General features: G+C 36.7%; 1 protein-coding gene across 1 annotated transcript in view; it reads left to right on the top strand.

Annotated features, from left to right (window-relative positions):
- COL14A1 (collagen type XIV alpha 1 chain) overlaps positions 1-18,591 on the top strand; it is a 314,618-nt gene that overhangs the window by 180,313 nt on the left and 115,714 nt on the right. The window contains exons 24-27 of the mRNA XM_058443680.1: positions 2,281-2,397; positions 9,880-10,026; positions 14,142-14,198; positions 17,342-17,481. Of these exons, the coding sequence (XP_058299663.1) occupies positions 2,281-2,397; positions 9,880-10,026; positions 14,142-14,198; positions 17,342-17,481 (461 nt within the window). The remainder of the gene's footprint in view (positions 1-2,280; positions 2,398-9,879; positions 10,027-14,141; positions 14,199-17,341; positions 17,482-18,591) is intronic.

Consider the following 18,591-nt stretch of genomic DNA (forward strand, 5'->3'; position numbering starts at 1 on the left):
ATCTTAAAAGAAATAGTCTCCATCTTCAACAGACCTAGGAAGCCTTTGGTTGTGGTTCTGATCTTGTGCTTGGCTGTTGATGTGACACTGTTGTGGCTTCACTAATGAAACCTCCAAGTATTTCCTCTGTTTTGCGCAACCTATAGCAACCTCACAGCCTTCCTTAGTTACACCACAGCATCCCCTATAGCTGGGATTAAAGCGTGCGCCACCATGCCTGGCTAATTTTCTATTTTTAGTAAAGACAGGGTTTCACCATGTTAGTCAAGCTGGTCTTGAACTCCTGACCTCAGGTGATCCACCTGACTTGGCCTCTCAAAGTGCTGGGATTACAGGCGTGAGCCATCATGCCCGGCCCTATGATTTTTTATTGGTCTCTCTTCTCCCTAGTCTTTCTTGTCTTTTTCCATCCTCTTTTCTGCTCCCTCTTCAATTCTGTTTCCTCTTTCTTCTATCCCTTAATAAATATATTGAGCATTCCAAACATATTTTAAAAGACTGAGATTGTTGGATTGTTTTATATTCTTGTCCTTAAAATATAAATTAAGTGAGTTTATTATTTATTCTCTCTCTTTCTCCCAAGCAAAAGAAAACCTCCCACAATGGCAAATAAATTAATATAAGGTACTTTAAAAATATTTTGTGTGGTTATATAAATCATTAACATTGATAAAAGTTATATAAATCAGGGCCGGGTGCAGTGGCTCACGCCTGTAATCCCAGCACTTTGGGAGGCTGAGGCAGGCAGATCACCTGAGGTCAGGAGTTTGAGACCAGCCTGGCCAACATGGCGAAACCCTGTCTCTACTAAAAATATAAAAGTTAGTCGGGTGTGGTGGTGTGTGCCTGTAATCCCAGCTACTCAGGAGGCTGAGGCAGGAGTATCGCCTGTACCTGGGAGGTGGAGGTTGCAGTGAGCTGAGATTGTGCTACTGCACTCCAGCCAGGGTGACAAGAGTGAGACTCCATCTCAAAAAGCAAAACAAAAAAGTTATATAAATCAATTAACATTCATTTGTTTTTGTTAGGGGAAAGAGAGATTGTTTAATTGGCTTTAGGAAAAAAGTCTTCTTTCTCTGCCGTAACAGAAACGAACAGTGTAAATGTATAAATTGTAGTTAGATAAGATTATTTTTACCATCTTGAAAAGATAATTCCAAGGTATTTTTATTTTGTGAGTAAGCTGAGAGAGAGAGAAATAATAGAAAATGATATGAATGGAAGTCGGAGGTCATTAGGAAAAGTAAATATGTTGATTTTCTGCTTGGATCCAAATGATAAACACTGGCTACCTACTTTTTTATTATCTTGTAGAAACAATATCTTATTGCCTCCCCAAACAACCATTTTTGCATATCACAATGTCTAAGGAACCTAGGTATTTAAAAAATAATTTGTGCTATCTGTGTAAAATATTTTATTTTTAAAGTTTCAAAAGTGTTTATTCAATCGCGTTTTGAAGACCAGTCCTTGTGAAACTGCTCCTGTTTGCAGAACACTTCCATTTTGACTATTTTACTCTTCTCTTTTTAAGCCATGGCTATCTCATTGGTTGATAAGTACATACTGTATTTACTTTTTTGTTATACAAGTATTACATGTTTATTGTGTAATATTTAGAAAACACAAGTATATAAAGGGGGTAAGATTTAAAATTACCCAACATTTCATCATCCTTTGCATCTGGTCTTTTTCCTTTCAATATGTACTTCCTCTTCTATTTAAAATGCAGACAGGGCCAGGTATGGTGGCTCACACCTGTAATCCCAGCACTTTGGGAGGCTGAGGCAGGCAGGTGGTTTGAGCTCAGGAGTTTGAGACCAGCGTGAGCAACATGGAGAAACACTGCCTGTACCAAAAAAAAAAAAAAAAAAAAAAAAAATTAGCTGCATGTGGTGGCACATGCCTGTGATCCCAACTGCTTGGAAGGCTGAGGTGGGAGGATTGCTGGAGCCCAGGAGGTTGAGGTTACAGTGAGATGAGATCATGCCACTGCACTCCAGCCTGGGCTACAGAGCAGGACCCCATCTCAAAACAAATAAACAACAAACAAATAAGAAAAATAGCAGACAGACCACATCATGCATAATGTTTTGCAATCTGTTTTCTCAAATCATAAAACATTTATCTTTTGTATACTAACTCATTGTAAATTGATGGATTTCCCAGCTCTGAGTATGCAGCTTTGAATGAAAATTTTTCCAGAAATTAATTTCAGATTCAGGGATGTTTGTGGTGTTGTCTGCAGTGTGATACAGTTATGTTTCTATTTCATTCCAGTGTTCTTGGGTGTTACCAATCTCCAAGCCAAACACGTTGAAATGACCAGCTTGTGTGCCCACTGGCAGGTACATCGCCATGCCACAGCCTATAGGGTTGTTATAGAATCCCTCCAGGGTGAGTACAATCCATCACTTATGTTTTTGTCAAGCATTTGTGTATTTGGTTCTTTGCACACCACTATGCACAACACACAAGTAGCGTTAGACAACAGCCCTCTTGTCGAGGAAGCAATTTGTATTGGTCAGTCATGCTGCATATGGAGTCTGACTGGTTGGGTACGTGAATTACTAACCCTCTGCAAGCCTCCCTTTTCCTTATCTGGTAATGGGTATAACCATAGTGCTGATTTTTTAGAGTTCTGTGAAGATAAAGCTGAGATATTTCACATAAAGCACTTACAACAGTGCTTTGTGCACTGGAAGGACCCCAAAAATGTTAGCAGCCAGATAACCAAGACTAGCATACATTAAAATTATATTGTACTCTAATTTGGGTATTCACTCTCTAGGGATCAAGTTTAAATTTAATGTTTTTCTTAGTGTTTCTTTTTCTTTTGGGGATAGTTGGTGAAAAACAAACCCTCATTCCAGAGACTTAATGTATCTACACCATCATGAACAAGTTCTTCAGCATTACATTTCTCACGTACATCTACAAGTTGGGACTTTGTTCCAAGGCTGAAACAGTAAAAATGTCTGTCTTCATTAAAAATATCGAGAACAACAACAAATGGCTGATTCCCTAAAAATGAGTATCTAGAGCCGGTTAATCCTCTTTTCCCAACATCAGCATGGACACTATTCAGAAGATGAAATCAAATAATAAAAATTACTTAATCAGATTTATAGAAACAATAGAAAAGGTATGTCTTGTTATTTTATGGGATTATAGGAGATGCTAAAGATTCCCAAGTGATTTTTTAAAATCTTCCAAAGTTGGGAGTAAAATTGTTAAAAATGTAGCCTGTTTTTCTGGACAAATGATCTTGGTTTCCGCATTTCAGAAAAGCAAAATGACCTAATTATTTCTAGTTCCAAGTAAGACTGGGTTTAGTAGCTCAGATTCCTAACTATAGATATATTCAGAATCCATAAATCCCATTTTTGATCCAATCCATAAAGTGGAAAGTGTAGTTTAGGAGAGCACTGAGAGCATTTGGAAATATGTCCCTTGTAGAATAAGAACTGAGATAGGTGGAACATACGAGAAGAAATTCCTGCCAATCCCAGTCAAGATATCATCATGGTAGACATGTGGCACCACTGCTTCTTTGAATCTCTCTATATGATGTAAGGATCCTTCCAGCCTGACATTGGCTTGACATTTGGGAGTGGTATTAATCTGGAACAAACATTGAGGGAGAAAGTCAGGATAAGTCACATGGATTTTATGGTTAGGTTAAGTATGATTTATGGGATGCCAGAAGTAGATAAAGCACAGGCAACAATTTGAGAAACAACTGTGAAATCTTGAGGAGTTATGTTTCCTATATTTCTGTAAGTCACACTTTAATATAGAAGGGTTGGCATTTAGTGGTATTTGCTAAGCCTAAGAAAAAATACTAAGTGTAATAATCACCCTCCCAAACTATCCCACAATTCTTTTATATGATTTATCCTTTTATATGATTTAGGAAATTGAAATGAAGGAACGTGGGTTCCTGTAGATATTCGTTGCCTTTCATAAAAATTTATCACTATATATGTTGACACAATGACGTATAAAAACTGGCTTTATCAATGGAATCAGTAAGATTCGTAGTTTTTTAAATTAAATGGTTTTAGTTTAGCATATTTGCAAAGCAGTCTTGAGAGTTTTATCAGAGGATATGATTGATTTGTCTGATAAGACTGAACTGGTCATCTAAAACCACAATAAGCTCTTTCTGAAGCCAAGATCTTTGCTGACAAGTAAATGAGTCCACAGTTCCTTTTTATCTTCAAGTTAAGTGAATTTATACTCCCTCAGTATTATTTTCAGTCTGCCAGAAATTTTTTCAACTGAACCTTTATAGTCTTAATTGAACAAGAACAAACAAAAGTGTTGCTCAATGTACTTCTCATCAACATTTGTTGCTGAGAGATTAGATTTATGAACAAAATTAGCCTACATTTCATTCACACAGTTGTCTTACTGAATATTATTTATCAACTGGACAGCAAAAGATTCTAATTGACAACTTGAAAAGGAATGTTTGATGGAGGAGTGAGTTTGGGGGTGGCAGTAGGAAATGTGTTTAGGTATTTTAACTCATACAATTTAGATCAAGGAATAGTCTTTCTACTTTGGAATGGAGAAGAATTAGGTTGAGTTTCGTTATCTTATAGAGGAATGTGGTCACCATCCTGATTCACTGCCTTTAAAGGACTTGTGGTAAGATGCCCATTCTTCCATGGGCAGATGAGTCTCAGACCCTCAGGTGTTTTGACTGTAATATTGACTACATATGTGGTCTCTGCAGAAATTTCAGTCTTTCCACTCCAGGCAAAGGAGATACCAGGAATAAATGAGACCCAATTTCGCCATGTGTTGGAATAAAGCTTTATCCCAGTTGACCTCTTTCTGAATGCCTCTGTCAAATCCTTACAGTTTGATGGGTAATTTTTTCCAGTTTTTTTCCATATATTTTTTCATAGCTTGAGCATGTGCATTTTTATTCTGAGATTAAGTTAGTGATGAAGTCTTCACTGTAACCACAACCGCTGGTCAACTTTCTTCTCCGGGCTTCAGCTTCCGTAAAATTAATTCATCTGAGTCTATTAACTGAGGCAATAACTGCAATTTTGCAAGGTTTTTGTGAGTAGAATAGCCACATTGTATCATTCAGGCTTGTTTATTCATATTCACAGAAAGCTAGATAAACTTAAGCCAAAGGGTCAATTTATTGGCTAGTATACTGAGAAGTCCAAAAGTCTCTGGTTTCAGGCACATTTGGACCTAGGTGTTCAATGTCCTAGAGAAAAGTCTTGCTCCTTGTGTTCTGTTCTCCTCTGCCTTCATTTTCAGCCAGGCTCAGTGAGTCACATCCAGAATTACATTCTCCCAGCTTCCAGCTTTAACATTCTTGGTGAAAAGAGAGCTTCTCTTTCTCAATAGTTCCAACAGAAGTCCAGGAACTGAGTCATATTCGCCTGGTTTGGGTCACATGCCTCTAAATCTGTCATTGAGTGCAAGGGCATGAAATAAACTGACTGTTTGGACCTGGTTGCCTTCCACCCCTGTATCTGGTGGTGGTGGCAGGAGGTGGGGGTGTTATTCAATCCTCCCCAAACCATGAAGACCAAGAGTGAGGAGGAATGGATGCAAAGAAAGAGATTTCAGATATAAGACAAGCAAAAGCAACAGATGTCCTTTCCCCATGTAAATATTATGACATTTTTATGGCCAAGAAAAAAGAAAGATTACCAGAAGGACAAGGTCTTCTCAGGAAAGACTGAAATAAAATCTGCTTTCCACTCAGTCATCCATTTGCCAAATTAAATGATAGGTTTTTGGTTAATTCTAGGACAGCCCAAAGTGAGAGATTTTCAGAGCCCTGTGAGATCCTCCATTAGTTCTGCAGATGCTGTGGGATTTTATCCCTCTCTCCAGCTGTTTCTGAGTTGCCTTGGCACCTAAGGTTGCCTTCAAATTCATGCATTTATTAATATATGCCACATAGGCCCAAACAGTTTATTCCCCCTCAATCCCCAAAACCTGATGAACTTCTTTGTAACCTGCTTAGATAAAGGTTCAGAGGATGCTCCACTTGTCCCTATTTAGGTGCTGAGATGTCAGCTTTGCAGTATTATTTATTGACAAGGATAGAGAATTGCAGCATGGTGGAGAGCCTACCTTACCAAAGACCAGGTCCGCAGAAAAACATCATATGGAACAAAACCTATGATCAGAATTAAACTTTTTGAAGCAGTGACATTATGGGGAGTATAATTATTTATATCATAAAATTCAACCAGAGTAGTTTCCTGGATGCTGGATATTCTTTGCTTGTGGAACTCAATAACTACTTGTAGGACATTTTGGTAAGTCAAGCTGATGGCATTATAATTATAATTATACGATTATAATCTGGAGAACGGATTTAGTCTTGCTTGCTAAGAATGAGTGCACAAATAAAGACAGATTTTTTCCCTCTGTTTCAAAAAAATAAATTAACTTCCCGCTTTTGGCATGAGGGGTTGAGGAAATTAGTCACCATTTGGTCAGTCTGAATGTTTTCCTTAAGGCAAAGCCAATAGGCCTGAATTGCACATGCCAAAAGCAACATGGATACACCCCCATTCATGGAACCCCTCTTTGTTAGTATTGGGAACCAAATTGATACTGTTTGCCATTAATCTTATAGTGCTTGTTCCAGTTTTCCAATGTTTATAGATTTATTATTTTAGCAGTAAGGTCTACTTATATTCTATTTTCAAGGGTCTTTAAAGTACATGGGTTTCTACATGAAATAGGAAATGTGACAGAAAAGCGCATTTCTAGGATTGACTCCTGGAGAGTCCCCGCAAGGTTCGTGGAGGTAGATCAGTATGATCAATGTATAAAATTCAGGAAATGTTTGTATTACAGGTGGCTCACAGAAGCTTTTAGTAGGCTCTAAGGGATAGCTAAGGGTCAAAAAGAAACAGTTATTGTGGGATTCTGAGCCTGGAAACCATAGACTAAACTTGGACCTACGCAAAGCAAAACACTGAGTTCACTGAATTTTACTTACTATCAAACCCATTTCACATAATTTATAATCTCACAAACACTTTAACAATTTTTAAATGTTATCATTTTTCATAATATATCAACAAGAAATGATTAAAGTTGACAGTATTTTACTTTGAACAAATACATTAATAAAAATTCTATTATAAATTCACTTCTGAAACTCTCTCATATTCACAATATATAAAAATAAATTTAAAATCTATTTAACAAATAACTTTAATTCGTTTATATTTTTAAAAGTCTATATTTGTCCATAGACAAGATTTAAAATAACATATATCATGTTTATTCTGATATATGCATATTATAATATACATATCTTTGCTTCAATATATGCATATCAGAATATGGATGGCAATTTAATTAGGTTTGATACTTATAAAATAGACAAAAATTGTGTAAATTTTTGCATTTTATAGTTGAAAAAGCAACTGGTATACTTTTATATTTTCTAGATTCTGTTTATTCTTCATAAACTCCTCTGCAAATAACATTTTGAAGGAGTGGATAGTTCTTTTTAACCACTAAATGATACGTGTAATATATTTAATCAATGCAGTTTTTAAACACTAGTTTTTCAACCCCTAGAAATAAAGCGTTATGAAGCTTTGATTAAACAAATGCAATTTATGGATAAGATGATCAATCTAGAGGGAAATTTGAATAATTGTTTTTTTGTGGTAGCAGTGATTCCTCCTCTTAATCAACTTAATCAGTTGTCCATTGTGGTAAAAACAACAACAACAACAATGCTCTATGCCTATGAGGAAAAGACTTGAAACTCTTCAATAATGAAAGCCACCCAAGTAGGCTCTGTGGAGTGATAAAGCATCATCTAATCTCTAGCCATCATGTTTGCACATTTCATATGCACTCAATAGCTCTCAGATGGTTTCATTTTGGAAAACTATATATTTCATTCACATTTGCTTAAAATATACCAGTGGAAATTAAAGCAACATCCTCTGAAACTGAGCTTTAGAGTTCTGAATTCAGGGGGATGAGTAGAAGTGGGTCAAGGGGTAGAATAATACAGTTAGGTAGAAGGGGTAAGTTTTAGTATTTGATAGTACAGTAGGGAAATAATAGTTAACAACAATTGTATATTTCAAAATAGCTGGAAAAAAAGAATGGTAATATTCCCAACTCAAAGAAAAGATAGATGTTTGAAGTGATGGATATTCCAATTACCTGATTTGATCATTACACATTGTATAGAGGTATGAGAATATCACACAAACCCCCAAAATATGTACAACTATTATCTACCAGTTTAAACAATCTCAGTTCTGCTAATTAGAATAAGGACTTGCAGAAGTTATTAACTTTTCTGACCTTTAGTTTCTTCTCTTTAAATTGGGAATAATTATAAATGTTGTAAGAATCAGATGAGATAATACATATGAATTCCTTAGAATATTGCCTGGCACATGATAAGCACTCATTAAATGTTGGCTATTATTATCTTTATTGCTGTTGTTATAATTAAATAGCAAGCACAGAACCTGGGTATAATAAACCCTCAAGAAATGATGAATATAATTAATCCAGATTCCTCGTCTCAGGACCTAAGGGCCAGCACTAGTTCTTCCAGGAGATGCACAGCAATTTTGCTATGGGTGTGGGAACAAAGAAAGGAACCAATAGTTAGTCAGGTCTCCAGAGTTCTTTGTGCCTCTGTCATGGTGGAGAAAAAGACAGAGAAGGTGCCATGTGAATTGGCTGTGTATGACATGTCTCCTTGGTAGATAAAAAAAGAACCAGCAATTGAGAGACTGAGCTGTACAGCATATATGGCTCTATGCTATGTAAGCACCATGTCCTTTTTCCTCAATTCAAGGACTTTCAGAGTGGATGCAGGGAATTTGGAGAGGCCCCTCTGAACTCCCTGGGAATGTCTTTTGTGATTGAAGGAAACCACTGGTGCCAGTTAAAAGTCAAGGCTGAGATGGAGATACTGGGCAGGGTGAGGACTCCTTGGTGGTCCCAGTGCTGCTGCAAGCTCTTGCCAGCAGTTGTAGCAGCTTTGAAGACAATCTGGACCCATGGACCAGGGCTTCTGAGACCCATACCTGTATCTTTAGACCACTGCCTAGAAGGGTGGTCTGTTGGGTGGTAATAAGTTATATGAGGCCAAAAGGAAGTATCTGTTTATGTTATATAACATTGGACTGTGTTCAGAAAATCATATTGAATAAAAGGGAGTTCAGATTTTAAAAAAATAGGCCAAGCATAGTATCTCATGGCTGTAATCCCAGCACTTTCAGAGGCCGAGGCGGGTGGATCATCTAAGGTCAGGAATTCGAGACCAGCCTGGCCAACATGGTAAAACTGCATCTCTACTAAAAATAGAAAAATTAGCTGGGGATGGTGGTACGTGCCTGTAGTTCCAGCTACTGAGGAGGCTGAGGCAGGAGAATTGCTTGAACCCCGTAGCGGAGGTTGCAATGAGCTGAGATCGCACCATTGCACTCCAGCCTGGACAACAGAGTGGGACTCCATCTCAGAAAAAAAAAAAAAAAGATTAAAAAAATAAATAAATGCCCTCACATCTGCACCTGTCCAAAAGATCAGTTAGGATGTGTGCATATAATTACATGCATTAATGCTTCTCCATGAAGTACAGAGTTGATCTCAGAAGTCTTTTAATAGTAAACTTCATTTTTGGACATATAAAATGTGATTTTCCATAGAAAAATACCAGTGAATATATTAACTCTTTCGAAGAAGATACAATACTTCAAACAAATATAACTCATTCTGGAGTTATCTGATTTGGGCTACACATGTGAAGTATTTTAGAAGCAAATCATCTGCCAATGGCTGTGTTTCAAACATTTCATATGCGTATGTTTTTGTTTTGTTTTGTTTTTATTATAGATAGGCAAAAGCAAGAATCCACTGTGGGTGGAGGGACAACCAGGCATTGCTTCTATGGACTTCAGCCTGATTCTGAATATAAAATCAGTGTTTATACAAAGCTCCAGGAGATTGAAGGACCTAGTGTGAGCATAATGGAAAAAACACGTAAGTCATGTGTGTTCTCTCCTGATCCCTCTCCCCATGAACAAACAGAATTTTAGGCATCCTGTTTCCTTCTCCCATTTAGAAAAATATTAGCTGTTGCTGTTCAGGAATATACGTAATACAAGTTTTGTTCCTCTTACTCAACCCCAAAATTCATTGCATATGGCCCACTGATGTCATCAATGTGTGTTTTTTATTTCCATTCTCCATATATGTTTCACAAGAGACTAGAAGTCCACACAATAGTAAAGCAATTGAGACAATGACTTACATTGTGATCCAGATGCATAAGGAACATTTGTGGCATGTGGAGTGTGAAATGCAGTTTGAGGACTTGGCTCTGACATTAAAACAATGGCATATTACCACAGCCATGAGGATGGGAAGGGAGCCAAGATGTTCCAACTGGATGACCCTAGAGTTACTGCTTGCCTAAGAAGCTCTTGCACTTTTTCCAAGCTGACTGCAGATGTGATGCACTAAAGGGAAAGGGAAAGTATAAAATTAAAACAAAGCTCTTTTTACATGTTCCAAAGAGCAAGGAGAGTGTCAACTTCTTGAAATGGCTTCTAGTCAAAGATTCTTGACCCTGGGTCCACAAACATTAAAATGGTTTGAAGTGTAGTGGATTCTGGGGGACATTTGTGTGCTTAACTCAGTATCTTGAATTTAAACTTGAAATTCCGGGAGGATTTGTGTCTGAATAGGTGTTGGGCAATGGGTTTTCTTGGTGACCCCTCTATCATGTACATGGCATTTAGAAGGGATTACTACCTGTGTATAGCTCTTCCAGCCTCTCTGGCACTTGCAGAGGGAAATCATGCACATGTAACCTTCAAAAAGAGAGGATAAAAGTATAATAAATTAAATCATCTTCTTTTATGTAATACAAAGACTTTATTTCACAACATTTAAATATGCAGTATTTCATATTCCACGTGTATTTTTGAAGTATAATTTATATAACATAAAATTTAAGTACCATTTTAAGTGTGCAGTTCAATAATTTTTAGTACATGTAACGAGTTGTATCACCATCCCTACAATCCAATTTCAGGATATTTCCATCAACCCAAAGAACCTTTCCTGCTATTTGCAGTCAATCTCCTTTCCCACCCTGAGCCTCAGACAATCTACTTTCTTTTATTATACATTTGCCTTTTCTGGACATTTCACATAAGTGGAAATATACCATATGTAGTCTTTTGCATCTGGCATCTTTCACTTAGCATATGTTTTTGTGGTTTCTCCATGTCGTAGATTGTGTCAGTAGTTTGTTTCTTTTTATTGCTGATTAGAATTCCATCTTATGGATTGTAAATCGTATAGTTTTGAAGTCAATAGGAACCTGGTAGTACACAAGACTTAGAGTCAAATGGTTTGTTTGTGGATCTTGTTCTGCCCCTTTCTTGTGTTATGGCTTTAGGCAATTCAGCATCTCTGAGCTTTTCACTCATCAATAAAATTAAATACCTACTCTCTTGCCTCAAGTGGTGGCAGTAAACAACCAATAAAAGAATATTCATTGAAGAGCTTTTCAACCTGTATGTCATTGAGCAAGTACTTTTTGTCATTACCATTATTATCTTCTTAAAAGTCATAAACTAAAGGCTAGATCTCACTATCAGGCATGTTTTCTCCAGGCCGTACTTTTTTAAGTTTTAAAGTAGTTTTTGAAAAGTCAGAATATCTTGCAACACTAAGTATCTATCTTCATGGTGCCAATCTGCTGGAACCAACTAAATGCTGTCTGTTTAGACAGTGCATGTGCGTTTAAGTTTGCTACCGCACCTTAATGTTTACGCTAAGTTCTTTGCGCTTATTCATTGCTCACCTGACCGCTAGAAACATTTGTGTTTAGGACCCCTGATCTACTTTAGCTTCTCCTATCCTTGACCCCACACTGGTTAACTACTAACCTAGGGTTAAATCCAATTTGGATAGCTCTGTTTGATGTAAATGTTTTCCTTATATTGGAGGCATCTGTCTTCTTGTAGCTTCCAGCCGTTGTTTCTGGTTCAACCTTCTGAAGCAATGCAGGTAAAAACTATTCCCTCTTTATGTGACCGCCCTTCACATCCTTGAAGACAGGGACGATCTGTATGCTACATATAGAATATAAACATGTGTCCCCAGTTCATTGTGGTTCTTCTTACCCAAGAGATTCTTTGGCCAGATGTTCTGCCCAATCATATTAATCTGGCTGCCATACTCTCTTACTGATTTCATTCTTGATTTATTGACCAGACTTAGGAGATGCCTTGATTTTCCATATTAAAGAAGATGCGACCGGGCGCGGTGGCTCACGTTTGTAATCCCAGCACTTTGGGAGGCCGAGGCGGGTGGATCACGAGGTCAGGAGATCGAGACCACAGTGAAACCCTGTCTCTACTAAAAATACAAAAAAATTAGCCGGGCGTGGTGGCAGGCGCCTGTAGTCCCAACTACTGGGAGAGGCTGAGGCAGGAGAATGGCGTGAACCCGGGAGGCGGAGCTTGCAGTGAGCCGAGATCGCGCCACTGCACTCCAGCCTGGGCAACAGAGTGAGACTCCATCTCAAAAAATAAATAAATAAATAAATAAAAATAAAGAAGATGCACAATTATTAAGATGACTGACTACTTCCACAAATTTTAAAATTTTTAAAATGGCTTTAGAAACATTTTGTGGGGCTTTTAAGAAAGTTTTGCAATCCCAGTTACAAAAAAATTTCTCATTTTTTAAATTTTGAGAGTTTTTAGCTTCAAAAATTGCCTTTAAAAATAGCAGTGATATATATCCATAATAGTAAAACAGAAATGTATAAAGTACATTGTCAACCTCCCTCTTTCCTTGTTCTTCCTTTTCAGAAATATTTCCTTTTCACACACACCTATATATACATATTTATGAAAAATAAAAAGCACATATATAAAAAATATAAAAGGTATATATGTGTGTGTGTATGTGTGTGCAAGTTTTATTTTTCACAAATGAGATTATGTCATGGTATTCTGTGACTTGTTTATTTCACAAAATAATCATCTTGAATATTTTTTCATTTAGTAATATATAGTTACCTCATTCTTTTAATGTCGAATCATTTTATTTAAATTATTTTATTTTATTGGATCTTAAAGTTGGAAGAGACCTTACAACTCACTTCTTAGCCTTCCTGACAATGAAGAAACTAAACCCCCCTTTATAAAATTCTTGGCAAATAGTCAGTCTGCCTGAGCTCAAATCCTTCTAGCTATTTGGTGCTTAGTATCGCCTGAGGCTAGACATCCCCTCTTTGAATGGCTATGATTAGCGGAGGGTTTTCCTGAGTATTAAACTGGGATAACGAGAAGAATTTTCTTAGTTTTTCTTAAATCTTTGGTGTCAAATAAGAATTAGAAATGAGTACATAATAACATCGTATTTTATGTTTACCTAATGACACCACAACTTCCTGGTGCTTTGCCACATGAGCTGGAATGAGAATTGATAATCACTACTCTGATCTAACCGTCCCCAGATCCTTTAACCAAGCCACACCTCTGCGGAGTATGTGGACTTCTCATCCCACATAATCCAGGTTGAAAAGACCCAAACACAGTTTAGTCTGCCAATGTTTACATTTGGTCCCCAAAACCAAAAGACATTTCCAGATGCAGTCTGAGCAGAGCAGAATGAATCAGAGTCCACTGGTGACCAATATCCTGGGGGATGCAGGATGGAAAGGGACAAGTGCTATTGAGCAAGGATTGATGGTCAATCCTTAGGCAGAATGGAAATGAAGTTTATTATTGTGTGTGTGAAAGCAAAAGGAGATGAACTTTCAAATGGGTTGGCAGGATTCCTGCCTTAAATCAACATTAGAACCACTTTGTAGTTGACAGTTTGATTTCATTGACTCCTGCTGGGTAAACTGAATGGTGGCAAAATGGCATTTCAAACCTTCAGTCTGAGGATGAGACGATGGATGGAGTCAGTTTTCACAGGCTGTGGCTTATTTATAGTACTCATTAAATTCTCAGAGAAGACAGTTGTCAAAATCATTGACTCCCCTGAATGTTTATTACTCCATGACCTTCCTCTCTTCCCCACAGATGAGATGGCAAACTGATGTCCTTTCTCCCTTTCCTTTACAGAATCACTTCCTACACGACCACCAACTTTTCCTCCAACCATTCCACCAGCAAAAGAAGGTAAAAGAATAATAGAATAATGATCTGATTCTAGGTTTAGGATTTGTATTGGTTTTGTTTGCCTGTTCCTTTAAAACCAGGGTATTAATAAAGTATATTTATTGTGCTACCTAATTTTCTCCTTAATACAAATGCTTATCAACCATGATGGACTTGAATGATATCCATTTAATATCAATTCTGCACACAAAGAATGGATTTACTAACAGAATTGCTTAATATTTTTTTTTTGAAATATCAGAGCAGTTAACATTCATTAAGGAAGAATAGTTAACATAATTTGTAAGTGAAAATCCAGTTTGTAATTCCTCAGATACAGTAATAGTTTCCCAGCCTACCTCTGAAGCGTCTCTTTCAGTTGTTTTTTCTTTCCTCATCACAACAGTTCCTCATCACCTTTTACCTAAGCTATTAAGGTAACTTTAAAAAGGCCCTCAACAAAGTAGTGATCATTATTTTTTTCATTTCAATAATGAATACTTATTAATCCTGCTATTTATTCTCAAGGCTCTTATGGTATGCATGGGAAATACAATAATAATAATACATGATTGCTGCTCTCTGCTTATTTTTAGTATTAAAGAGAAATAGGTGCTTGCCTAGATAAATACCAGTCAAGTTTATGAGTTATAAAATAGCAGTTGTATTATGGTAGCCCAGAAGTGGTAATGGTTAATGCTGCTGCAGATTAATGACTCATAAGGAAGAGGCATTTGATCTACATTTTGAAGAATGAGTTTGAGAGACAGGTATTGGGATGAATAGCGCTTGGTGTCAAGAGTGATCCAACTGCTTAATGGATTTAGTGAACCATAAATGCTTTAGTGTGGCATGAAAGAGAAAAGAATGAGGATAGAGTTATTCAGTGGTTAATGTGACAAAATTAGGAACTTGGGCTTTATCCTGTGGGAAATGGCATGTTGTGAGAATTTGTAAGAAGGAAGAGTGATCTGATGAAATCTGTGTTTAAGAATGATAACTTGGGCGAAATAGAGAGGATGGACTGGAAGAATGAGAGGAGAAAGTAGAACACGTTAGAAGGTTGTATTGGAAGAGCTCTTCCATTCACAATGCATCTTAAAGTGCCTGTTACATACCAGGGAAACAATAAAAAATAAGTTGTCCGGAGCTTAAAGCCAGTAGATTCAAATGCTGCAGAGAGTAGAAGATACAAAGAAACAGAGGCAATTAAGAACTCTAATAAAGCTCAACATTCATCCTAGGATGGCATGCAAAGTCTTCACGAATCAATCTACTTTGCAGTATTATTTCCCAGAATACATTATGTAATAGCAAAATTGTACAACTCAGGGTTCCCCATACATGTCTTATGCTTTCCTGCATCTTTGAATGCTATTCACTCTACCTGGAATGCCAAATTCTTTCTTCTTCCAGCTTCATATCTAGCCTTCTTTAGTCTCAACATCTATGGTTATTCTCACTATTGGAACTGGAAACAGAATCCTAATTGATAAATTTGCTAATTAGGCACTTCTGATGCAGATATTACAGAATGCTCTGAGGTCAGAGTATTTTTATTTATAGTTGAGTATGGATATTATTCTGTAAACATTCATGAATGCTTATAGAAGACTTATGTGATCTGGAAGGGTCTGTGGGGTTAAGGATTGACAAAGTAGAAACATTGGTTCTGAGATTTTCATCGTGATGGTTTTAGATGGTGCTTTTGCAACTTGAATGCACTGTGTATTTTAGGCTTTGTTTGTCCTGGGTATATTTAATTTAAAAGCCAATAAATTTGTATTATTAAACTAATACTAAATATTTATTAAACAAACATTAAAACGTAGAAAAAACTTAAAAGAAGAACATTAAAAACACAGCTTTCTACCCCAGAGGTAATTCCTTCATGCATGTTGATATATTTTCTTTCTTTGATTTACTAACTACATTTTTCATTTTGAGTGTATTTTTTAATAGAATTTGCTCTCATTTTGAAAGTGAAACCTAATTTTCATTTTTATCTTGTCATGGAAACAGAGGACCTGTTTATAAACTCATAATTAGCAGATCTTGTTATTCCTTTCAGCTTTAAGTTCAAACCACAAATTTGTAAAATTTTATAAATCGCAGAACTCAACCTTATCAGATCCGTACTGCCCCTAGAGTATTAGCTCACTTGGAGATGGTTTATTTTATATTATAAATAGCTTTAAAGGAATGAAATTGTACTTAATAAAATAAAAACTCAGTGAGGTTTTTCTTAAAGAAAGGCACATTATCTCATAGAATATTTATGTGCAATTGGCCTAAGATGAAAAGATTCAGATTATTGAGGAGCAAATTGTTCGCTTCATCATAAAACAGATTCAACTGCAATGATCAGCCCTAATGAAGAGGACGAGAGGCATAGATAATCTGAAACAGCACATGATACCAAAAAAGAACTTTAAAAAAATGTTCTCAGTAGAGTAGGTTTTTATTGGTGTAGTTTGCTTTGTTTGATTCTTTTTGCTTGTTTGATTGCTTTGTTGATATCTGTAATACCTACTGATAATACTTTCCCTTGGCTAGCACTAGTGTATATTTCTTGACATATATCAGTGGGCAATAGAAGGACAGAGACAAAAATTTTTTTTAACCAAGATTAGAATTTGTTTGCTTAGGGCCTCAGCCCAAGTGAATATCAAATTATAATTAGATTAATCTGGTTCCATTTTATCACATGCTTTTCTGCTGAAATTGAATCTCTCTGACATTAACTTACTAATTCAATAAGAAAAGGACAGGGTGCACAGAGTGATAGTATGTCCTTTCTTCCAATCAGTTGGCACTAGACAGTGTTTGCTGATACTTCGATCTCTGAATCCATGTGGTCCCATCTTTTCCTAGTCCTTCATTTTCATTCTTTTGGGCTGCAGTTGGTGGACACTTTTCTTTCTCTATTTCCACATGGATAATAGAAGCTTCTTAGTCATTAATAAGGACCTTGAGTATAAAAGAGTAATTACAGCAAAGAAGCATAGTGAGCAGGAGTTTGGAATATGAACATTAAGAAGTTTATATCTTTCCTTTGAAAAAGAGCTTCACTTAGCAGAGGGCAACCATTATTTGTCTTACTGGTTTAATAACTACTAAATTTTCCCCTTATCTCTGACTCAAAATTCATTGTTGGTCTTCAGTATGTAAGGCGGCCAAGGCTGACCTGGTATTTATGGTGGATGGATCCTGGAGCATTGGAGATGACAATTTCAATAAGATCATCAGCTTTCTATATAGCACTGTTGGAGCCCTGAACAAGATTGGCACAGATGGAACCCAAGTAAGGCTAATAATTAATTCATTCTATGTATTTAGAAATTATTTCTCCAGCTCTTATTACAGCTACTTGTCAGGGACTGTAAGTCAAGAACTATAATGATTGGACTCAACCTTAAATGAATGGATAGACAGGTATGTGTTTGGAAGCAGCTTGTCGATGCCTGGTGAAGCTCCAGAGGATGCTTATCCTTAAAATGTGTTGAGTTCAGCGAACTAAAACAAGGCAGAAAGTCCATGTCAGGGGGTTCTTTTTACATACTATGGTAGAATGTCTCCTTTAATGATACACACAATATTTTCCCTGCCCTTAAGCACTTTAAAATCTTGAAAGGAAAAGGTTAAGGTCACACCTTACTATAGATCATGTGGAACATGAAACTAACTCATTCATTTAAAAAATATGTATCAAGGATTTATTGTGGCCATGTACTATACTGTCATAATGAATGTCAATCAATTTCTAATTTTGTGGGGCTCATATTCTTAAAAGTAAGGACAGAAGACATACCAGTCAGAATGGCTATTATTAAAAAGGCAAAAAACAACAGATGCTGGCAAGATTGTGGAGAAAAAGGAACACTTATACATCGTTGGCAGAAAGGTACATTAATTCAGCCATTAGATAAAGCACTTTGACAGTTTCTCAAAGAACTTAAAACAGAATTCCCAAACCCAGAAATCCCACTGTTGGATATATACCCAAAGGAATATAAATCATTCTACTGTAAAGACACATGCATGCACATGTATGTTCATTGCAGCACTATTCACGATAGCAGACATGATGTCAACCTAAATGCCCATCAATAGTAGACTGGATAAAGAAAATGTGGTACATATACATCATGGAATATTATGCAACAATAAAAAAGAATGAGATCATGTCCTTTGCAGCAACATGGATGAAGCTAGAGGCCATTATCCTAAGCAAACTAATACATAAACAGAAAGCCAAATACTGCATGTTCCTACTTATAAGTGGGAACTAAACATCGAGTACATATAGACACAAAGAAGGGAAGAACAAACACCAGGGCCTACTTGTGGGTGGAGGGTAGGAGGATAGTGAGGATCGAAAAACTACCTGTTGGGTAACATGCTGAATATCTGG

Source organism: Hylobates moloch, unplaced genomic scaffold (assembly GCF_009828535.3).
Source record: "Hylobates moloch isolate HMO894 unplaced genomic scaffold, HMol_V3 SCAFFOLD_9, whole genome shotgun sequence".
NCBI classification, from domain to species: domain Eukaryota; kingdom Metazoa; phylum Chordata; class Mammalia; order Primates; family Hylobatidae; genus Hylobates; species Hylobates moloch.